The sequence below is a fragment of the Leptosomus discolor genome, chromosome 20, assembly GCF_034619465.1.
Source record: "Leptosomus discolor isolate bLepDis1 chromosome 20, bLepDis1.hap2, whole genome shotgun sequence".
Classification (NCBI taxonomy): Eukaryota; Metazoa; Chordata; class Aves; order Leptosomiformes; family Leptosomidae; genus Leptosomus; species Leptosomus discolor.
In genome coordinates this window covers 2,348,916-2,357,503 of record NC_141410.1, presented here as the reverse complement: position 1 = coordinate 2,357,503, position 8,588 = coordinate 2,348,916, and the positions used below count along the sequence as shown (strand labels likewise).

Here is an 8,588-nt window from a genome sequence, read left to right as displayed (position 1 = left end):
CTGTGCCTTTCACGACTCCTCCGTGTACCTGTCGGGGCAACCCGGTCACCATGACGTGCCGTTTGGGACAGCCCGGACCGCTCGGGCTTCCTTCTGGAGCACCCACAACCCCCTGGCTGCTGCCCTGGAGCCACCTCTGCTGAAGGCTGCCGGAGGCTGCAGTTCCCTGCTGTCGCTCTTCCTTCGTTTCCGCTGCGTCCCGTTGGGCTTGGGGGCAGACGGCCTCGAACGGTGTCGATGCTCCTGCTGGGTCTCCAGGGGCTCGCAGCTGCTTTGGTCATGATTCAAGGATTACACACAGCGGGTACCGTAATAAATCCTGTCTGGCAGACATCTTGGACTACAACAGACTGTCCTTGTTTCTAACCACGAACAGAGCATTGGTTAATGAAGACCTTCGGTCTGGGACTTTACAGGGGCGTGCTAGCAGCATTGGCAATAGAGATTGTATTTCGTATTTGATCATTTATTCCCTTTGAGACTTACTTTCCCAGCATAATCATTAGTCTCTCCTACTGCTATTCGCCAATTAGAATTCTTGCTCTTCAAGGCAAGGTGGGAAGAGCAAGGGGGTCGCTAAGCAGTAGCCCCAAATCCTCAATCTGGTGATGGCCGCAGCAGTGCCGCTCGCCAGCGCTCCCTGAAGTCTCCCGTGGGGCACTGGAGCTGGCCTGTCTACCCTCTGCGCTGCAGCAGGCCCGCACTAAGGCAGGAGGAGACGTGCTTGAAGGCCAGGCCCTGCCCCCTGCTGAAGCCCGGCCCTGCCAAGCTGCCCAGGAAAGCCCCGGGGGCAGGAGCCATCCTGGAGGCAGCAGGCTGGGGTCTCCCCCGGCGGGGCCGGCGCCAAGGGCCAGAGGGCAGCAGCCCGGCCCTGCCAAGAAGGGAGCCGAGAGCTGCCCACGAGGGACAAAGCCCAGGGGAACGCCAATCTCCTCAAGCCCTCCGCAGGCCCCTGGCACCCTCCCGGCGCCGCCCGGCCTGGCGGGTCGACTCCGGGGCGGGCCGGGGCCACAGAGCCCCGGCTGCGGGGCCGCCAGCCCCCGCCGCTGCCCGCCGGCAGGCAGGGAAGGCAGCCGAGGGAAGGCGCGTGCGCGCCCCGCCTCCCGCTGCCGCGGCCGCTGCCGGGAGAGGCGGCCGCGATGGCGGTGCTGGCGTCCAACCCCAACAACCCCGTGGTCTTCTTCGATGTCGCCATCGGCGGGCAGGTGGGCGAGGGCGCCGCCGCCCCGGCCCCGGCCCCGGCCCCGGCCCCGGCCCCGGCCCCGGCCCCGGCCCCGGCCCCTGGGGCTCTCGGGAGCCGCGCGGCGGGGCCGGGGGCCGCGGGTGCAGCGGGAGGGGCCGGCGGGGGTGCGGTGGGGTGTTGCGGGGGTGCAGCGGGAGGGCGGGGGGGGCTTGTTGGGGAGGGGAGGGGAGGGGAGCGGCCAGGGGTGCAGGGCGGGGTCTTTTTGTTGGTGGTGCGGGAGGGGGTTGGCCGGGGTGCGGGGGGGGCTGTTGGGTCTCGTGGGGAGTGTAGGAGCGCAAGGGTGGGGGTGCGCTGGGAGGGGGCGGTCGCAGGGTCCGTCGTGGGGCTGTGAGGGGCGCAAGTGGTTGGAGGGGCGCGTCGGGGTTCAGCGGGGGCTGTGGGGTTGCAGGGGCGCGTGGGCAGGGGCTTGGGGCAGTGCTGCGGGGGAGGGGTGTGGAGGTGCAGGGCTGCATCGGGAGGGGGCTTGCAGGGCTGGGGTTGCAGCAGGAGGCTGACTTGGCGGGAGTTGCCTGGGTGCAGCGGTGGGGAGGCCGGTGGGTGCGAGTGGGGCCCAGAAGGCTCATGTGGCCGCCGTCTTGCCCAGGAGGTCGGCCGCATGAAGATGGAGCTGTTCGCCGACGTTGTCCCCAAAACGGCGGAGAACTTCAGGTGAGGAGCGGCCGGCGTTCCTGCGGCTCAGCCTGGAGCCGGCCTGCGAAGGGTTTTCGGTGCAGGAACGTCTCTGGTGGCAGAGCGACTGCCTGCCCCCGCGAACTGCTGCACCTGCTTTGCTCCTCTCTGCGTTGCCAGAGAGATGTGACGGTGCAGCATGCTGATCCCCGGGGGAGCCCGTCTGGCTGGAAGGTGAAGGCCTCCGGTCCCTCTCTGCTCCCTCGGTGGAGCTTCCGATAGGCCCGGTGCATCTATGAAGGGGGCTGCCTTAAGGTCACGGTAGGGCTCTCCTCGCCGCCCGGTTATTTTGCCACGGGCCGACGGATGTGCCTCACGCTCTGCTCTCTTTTTTGTTTTCCAGGCAGTTTTGTACGGGGGAATTCAGGTGAGTGGGTTCTAGTGGGTCTTTTTAAGTAGGCTACTGCGAGAAAGAGGGCTGGGCAAGTAGGAAGAAGGGTCACTTGGGATTTTCTCTCACTGTCCCAGTACAAAAGGAAAGAGGGAGAGAAACCTGCTGGGATGAAGTTGTGCCGGGCTCGTCGGTGAGTCGCGGAGGTGGCAGACTTTGCCATTTGGGCATGACTGTGTTCGTGCTCAGGTCGCTCTAGAACGGCCTGTCTGCAACTTGCAGCCGCCCGTGCTGCAGCTTGCCGCGGGATCCCGTCAAGGTGATGGTGTGGAGGTTGTAGGGAACGACGTCAGTTCATGTGCAGGGCCCACCGGAGGTTTCCCTGTGCCTCCGAGAGCACCAGCTGAGAGCCAGGCTGCAGCGCTTGGTTGTGTATCAAGGCAGCTGCTGAGGTACAGGGCAGCCCTTTGGGGCTCCGGATCCCTGGGAGGGTTTTGCGTGGGCTGTCCAGTGAGTCGCAGTGATGTTCCTGTTTATTTCCTTGCAGGAAAGATGGTGTCCCTGTGGGTTATAAAGGAAGCACTTTCCACAGGTAATTCCCCTGCTTTTGTTCAGGCACCTAAATAGCAGCCTGAGCCAGCTGGGGTTTTGAGACGCGCCTTCAAGGCGTTACTGGTCTGGGAGGCCTTTGTGGGTGGCAGCTAATTGTCCTTCTGTAGCTGTGGGGGATTTGGGGGCGCTGTCAGACGTGTACGCTGGGGTCACTGGGAGGGATCCCCCGTTCCTGGTGGGCCAGGTCAGAGATCATTTTCTGGCATCTGTCACCTAATCGCTGTCCCTGGTCGAAGAGCAGTGGCTCCCAAATCACCTGATAGCAACCAGTAGTTAATATTTGTGGTAGACTTGAGACTGTAGCGTTCGTAGGCCCTGATAACTTCCGTGGTGCTGCTGCGAGGCCAAACTCCTTTTTACCACGTAGTATTCTTCTTGAGGCATTTGTCTGCTGAGAACTAAGTATTCTTTTCCTTGTTTAGGGTAATAAAGGATTTCATGATCCAAGGAGGTGACTTTGTAAACGTATGTACCTCTGTATTCCTTTGGGGCTTCTCCTGCGTGGTGTAATAGGCACTGTTTCCAAGGGTGCGTGCTGATTTGGGGGATCTGTTGGCTCTCTTTTGAGGTACCCAGTAGTCACTGGAGGTTTCCTTGTAGCTTTGCTGCCATCTCACTGCAGCAGGCTGTAATGTACTTGGAAAGGAATCGTGAGTCTTGTGTGCACATACCCTCTCCTCCCCCAAAGAGTTCCTCTCTAAAAAGCCCCGTGGCAGTACAGCTCGAGGCTTTTCAAATTGGCAAAGATTTTTTTTTTTTTACCCTGTTGTCCTTCCCCGCCTTCTCCTGTCCCCCCGAACAAGAAACCCTGCGAGTTTGCTTTGCGGAGAGAGACCTTAAGTAGAGAACCGAGAAGCATGTGGTGCAAGAGATCGTTTCTGTGCAATTTTGTCAGTGAATTGTGCCAAAAGAGGACAGAGTTTGTGCCGGCAGTGGTGGTCGTGCTCTGAGTTGGGGAGAAGCAGAGTGTGTGGGGAAGGCTGGAGGACCGCGGGGTCTCTTGGCTGTCCTAGGACCCAGTAAAATGATTTCATTTCTGGAAGTGTTTCAAAACGTGAGGGGGCGTGATGAAGCTTTTTTAATCCAAACTTCCTAAAACTTGGTTGTCTGAAAGTCACTGAGGGGAGTGACCGCACGGCGGGCGGCTCAGCCGCAGCAGACTTTAGGTGGTCGCTAATTGCGATGCTGCTGCGATGCCCCCGCGGGCTTTATTCCTCCCCCTGGAGCTGCTCAAGCATTAGGGCTTGCACCAGACATTGAATGTGTTGGCTCCTGGTGCGTATGGAGGGCAGGGGAGCATCCATTTGGGGCAGAGTTGAGCCCTGTCCTTTTGCGTGGGGCTTTTAAATTTGTGTTTTAATAAACTGAACCGTTGGGTAGCGCTGGCTCAGAACAAGCGCTGAGGCTGACGGGGCACCTCTGTCACCCAGGGAGACGGCACCGGAGTAGCCAGTATATACAGGGGTCCTTTTGCCGACGAAAACTTCAAGCTGAAACACTCTGCTCCTGGGCTGCTCTCTATGGTGAGTAGAAAACACTGCCGTTGTAAGACGGAAAAGCTTTAGGTACTTTCTCTGTGCCCTTTTCCTGGGTGTATCGGGTATTTGCCAGGCAACAGACATCTCCACCGCTGGACCCAAGGGCTGAAAGACCGGCTGTGTGAGTGCTCGTCAGAAGGCTGCTCGTGGGTTAATGCGTGGAGGAACAGCGAAGTCCCGATGATGATCCTGCAGCATCCTTTCTTTTCCCCCGTTGGAGGGCTGGGGCAGGCTTTGCTCGATGAGCTTTGAGAAGAGCTTGGTGGCTCTTGCGGTTTGTGTAGGGTGGCAAGCGGTGGGGTTTTCTTCCTCCCCGATGCTGTTACCGAGCACTGACCTCAGCAAGGGGGAGGCAAAGAGGTGGGGCGTTCCGAAGCCGTAGCAGCGTTCCCAGGGTGCCTTTGCTAACATAGGCTTCCTGTTCCACGCTGTAGGAAAAACTGCAAGCGTTGCCCGTTGCCTGGTAGGAACAGTACCCTGACTTTGGCCACAGACAGCAAGCGGAGCCGGTGCTGCAGCGTTCCTGTCCGCAGCTGCTTCTCGCCCAGCTCTTTCAGCTGCCCTGCCCTTAAAGCACTTGCTTAGAGCATTCGCCATGTGCATTAGTTACTCCTCCCGTTCCAAGCACGGCCCAGAAAGAGGTGTCACGACACAGCTAAGCGAGCAGTGTGCCGTGGCGTGGGACGAGGGATCCCGCGCTGGTCTCGGCAGCTTTGTGTGAAAGCGGCGTGGCTCCGGAGTCGCTCTGCCGGGCCAAGCCGTGGTCCCTCCCAGCTGGGTCCTTCCGCAGCTGGCTAGCGATAAGTAAAACTGCCACGGGACTGTGTCCCGTGCAGCCCTGCAGCTGCAAAACGTGCCCAGTTCACTTGCCGGCCCAGAAACGGGCTTTAGTATCTCCTGGGTGTCCAAAGAGCTTTGAAAAACCGGAATGGACTTAAGCGTGGCAGAGCCGTGTTCTTAGCAGAGCGCGCACGCTCCGGGTGCTGCGCTCAGGTGTGAATTCAATTTGCCGTCCGCATCGCGCTGTTCCGTGAGCCCTGTGCCGCTGGGATCGTTGCCTTTCTCATCCTGGTCGTCAGAACAGACACGTTTGGGTTGGTTTGTCCTGAGGAAACCTTCCAACTAGCAGAAAGCTGCTTTTTTTTTTCTGCCCTGGTTTCTGTCTCTTCAGTTTTCCCCGGGACAATACTGCAGCCAGGAAGGACTCGCCACCAAAAAGTTTGGCCTTTTTTCAGGAGCGTGCCCTAGAGCCCAGATTTCAGCGCGATCTTGTGCTGAACGTGCCTGCGTAGAAGTACGGTGGGAAGTTGGTGAGAGCGGCATGACCAGACTGGGTGGCGTGCCGCGTCCCAGCCCGGGGTGCTCTCCTGCGGATGCGTATCTGCTGCCCGTGGTTTGTGTAGCCACAAGCTAAAAAGAAGCTAGGCTGGGTCTAGAGCAACAGCTTTTTCCTACGTGAGGCGCGTCTGCCTTCGGTTTTGGCAAGTCTTTGATTGTACACTGTTGGTATTTTGCCATTCTCCCCCCAGGCAAACAGTGGTCCCAGTACCAACGGCTGTCAGTTTTTCGTTACGTGCTCCAAATGTGACTGGTTGGATGGGAAACCCGTCGTGTTCGGTGAGTACCGGCAGCGGCAGCCTGGCGTCCCGGCTGAGGGACACTGCCTGTGGCGCAGCTGCTCGAAGAAACAGCCGGGGACTGCTTGTTCTTCGCCCCTCGCTTGTGGAGCACGTTTTAAGAGGGATCGTTTCCTTTGCCCGTTTAGAGCTCGGAAGCCAGCCCTGACGTGGCCAGTAGCTTTACACTGCACCAGACTTTCCAGCGGGAACAAAAGTGCATGTACCTGTGATGAGTGGCGGGGAGCAAAGGTAAATCCGGCCGTATTGAGATGGAAGAATTTTCTCATTCTAGGTAAAATCGTCGATGGGCTGTTGGTCATGAGAAAAATGGAAGTAAGTTGAATTTGCCCATTTCTCCGCGAACGTCCCCTTGGGCAAGTGGTACAGAGGATTGACAAGGGTGGTTCTGTTCTCTGCCGCTGTCTGTTTACAGGGTACCAGGGAACAGCAGCGTTGATAACTGGTATTACCGGTTGTCGTTGTTATAAAATGGCAGGAAAGGCGTTGAGGCAAATGCTGTCCTATAGATTGACTTTAGAAATGCTGTGCTGTCGTGGTTGCTGGTTGGTCTTTGAGCGGGGATTGTGTTCCTGTGGCTTTATTTGCGACGCTTTGCATTTGTTGGGGAAGCTGAATTGAAAAGCTGTTCCGTCAGCAACCCAGACGAGGGTGTGAAGCAGATCACTTCTGTGCCGTTGCCCGGGATTATTCCGTGGATGCTGAATGATCAGTTCTGCTGATCCGTGATCAGCGTGTTTGATAAGAAAAATGAAAGTCATCTCCTGAAGGGCTTCCAGCGTCGTGACTGGGTGTCTGAGTAGATGAGGAGATGTAACAAACAGCGGTGAGTTCGAGACGGGCGAAACTTAACTCCCTGGCCCGCGCCTGGCTAATGTGCGCAAGGGCCTCCACCCTCGGTCTGGGAAGCGGGGCGAGCACAGAGCTGACCCCCGTCCGGTGTTGAGAAAAGGTCCCGTGCAAGGAAGGGTACGGCGCGGTGTGATGCACGTGTTGCTGACCCTCTTTGCCAGGAGCACCGATGGCAGGGTTGCGGTGTGCCTGCCTTGTGCGTCACTGCAGCGAGGGGCGAGTTGAGGGAAATAAGTGAGAGACTCAGAAAGGAGCAGCTGAGTCCAGCAGAAGGAGAGGTTCAGAATGAGGGTTGCTGTGGGACTGTCTGGTGTTTGGATTCCGCAAAGGCCGTACAAAGGCAAGTTTGCTTCGCGTGTTGCAGCTGTAATTAGTAACTTTCAAGCTTTAGGCCAGAGCAGCCTCAAGCGACGTGATGCCTGCTGTATCTCAGGAGGAGCTCTCTGGCTTTAGCTCTGTGCCTTCCCTCCCCTTGGAGGGATCGGGGTCTGGTCTGTATCCCAAACCTCTGCCCGCAGAGAGAGTGCAGCAGCTTATGGCTGGATCCGTTGCCCAAATGCGTGATGGTGCTTCTGTGTGACTCGGAGCTGTGTCTGGATTTCCCGGTTCCTGATGCTGTAGGCATCTCTCTCTCAGCCGGTCTTGGAGTACCTGTCACTCGCGGGATTTGCCGAGCTTTTATGAGGTTTAACGCTATACGTTTGTCTGTCCTCAGAATGTGCCGACGGGTCCAAACAACAAACCCAAGCTGCCAGTTGTGATCTCCCAGTGCGGGGAAATGTAGAGCAGTGAAACAGAAATGGGGTAAGTGTGTCTTCGCAGGCCGCCAGTGCAATCAGCCTCTGGGCTGCTCTGCTCCTTTCCTTTTCTCTTGACTTAGTTTCGCAGTCCTTTGAGTCTGTAGAGAGCTGACTCAGCTCAGTGAAGCGCCAGCAAATCCCCACCGTTTTTGGCCTTCCATTCGATGATTTCCAGAGAGGTCTGGAATTGCCCACGAAGACACTTTGTCCCCGCTTCCATAACAGAGTCTTTCAGATCTGTGGCACTCCAGACTCTGGGGAGCTCCTCCTGCTTGATGAAGTGACAACAGGGGATGTAATTGTTCTTTCGTTTCCCTGGTACTTCTGGTGGCGTCGATAGGCTTTTGAAGAGAGGGATGACCTTGTTCCCAGGCTTTCTTGCAGATGGGCAGACCCGTGCTGATGGGTGGGGTCCCCTTTAGGGCTGTCCTCAGGCCCAGGCTTGTTCATCATTTCTGCTTGGAGCACATGATCTCTGGCCAAGATCCAGCTTGAGACCGGCAGCTTTTCCCTTCTAGGGACGAGGCCGGTGCCACCTCGCTGACTTCCCAGCCAGGTTTTAGGAACTGCCTTTCTGCAGCCTGCTGCCTCTCAGCTGCTGGAGACAAGGAGGGCATCTGCCTTGCCCAGCTTCAGCCAGCTGAGTCAGTTACTTGTCCAGACCCTTTAAAATCAGCCGGGAGAAAGAGGCGCTGGTGGGTTTGGGTTCGGAGGCGGGTGCAGAGGCCCGGCATGGAGACCCAGGAGGACGCCCGCGTTCTCTGGCTCAGGGTGAGCTGATGCGTGCAGCAAGTAGCGCTCCCGTGAAAACCGCTGAGGCGGCACCCAGTGTCACTGCACGGTCTTGCTGTTGTAGGATGAGTCGGGAATGGCCGTCCAGCGTTTCGGACCTGTTTCTTCTGCGTT

The 8,588-nt window shown here is 58.1% G+C and overlaps 1 protein-coding gene across 2 annotated transcripts; it reads left to right on the top strand.

Moving 5' to 3' along the window:
- Nucleotides 1–1,139: 1,139 nt before the first annotated feature.
- On the top strand, nt 1,140–7,688 carry LOC147414029 (peptidyl-prolyl cis-trans isomerase H-like). 2 transcript variants are annotated; one of them, XM_086476158.1, is made up of 9 exons: nt 1,140–1,205; nt 1,827–1,891; nt 2,256–2,279; nt 2,791–2,835; nt 3,278–3,320; nt 4,286–4,378; nt 5,923–6,010; nt 6,305–6,345; nt 7,598–7,688. In XM_086476158.1, the coding sequence occupies exons 1-9, from the start codon at nt 1,140–1,142 to the stop codon at nt 7,664–7,666; spliced, it is 534 nt and encodes a 177-aa protein (XP_086332284.1). In that variant the 3' UTR covers nt 7,667–7,688. The 2 variants fall into 2 exon arrangements, with proteins under 2 accessions (XP_086332284.1, XP_086332285.1); XM_086476159.1 differs by lacking the exons at nt 2,256–2,279; nt 2,791–2,835.
- The last annotated feature ends 900 nt before the right edge of the window (nt 7,689–8,588 follow it).

Excerpts from the sequence above, each read along its gene's own strand:
- LOC147414029 (XM_086476158.1), top strand. The coding sequence starts at position 1,140 with ATGGCGGTGCTGGCGTCCAACCCCAACAACCCCGTGGTCTTCTTCGAT. Across the intron at positions 2,836-3,277 it reads AAAGGAAGCACTTTCCACAG|GGTAATAAAGGATTTCATGA; the intron begins GTAATTCCCCTG and ends TTCCTTGTTTAG. Across the intron at positions 4,379-5,922 it reads CTCCTGGGCTGCTCTCTATG|GCAAACAGTGGTCCCAGTAC; the intron begins GTGAGTAGAAAA and ends TTCTCCCCCCAG.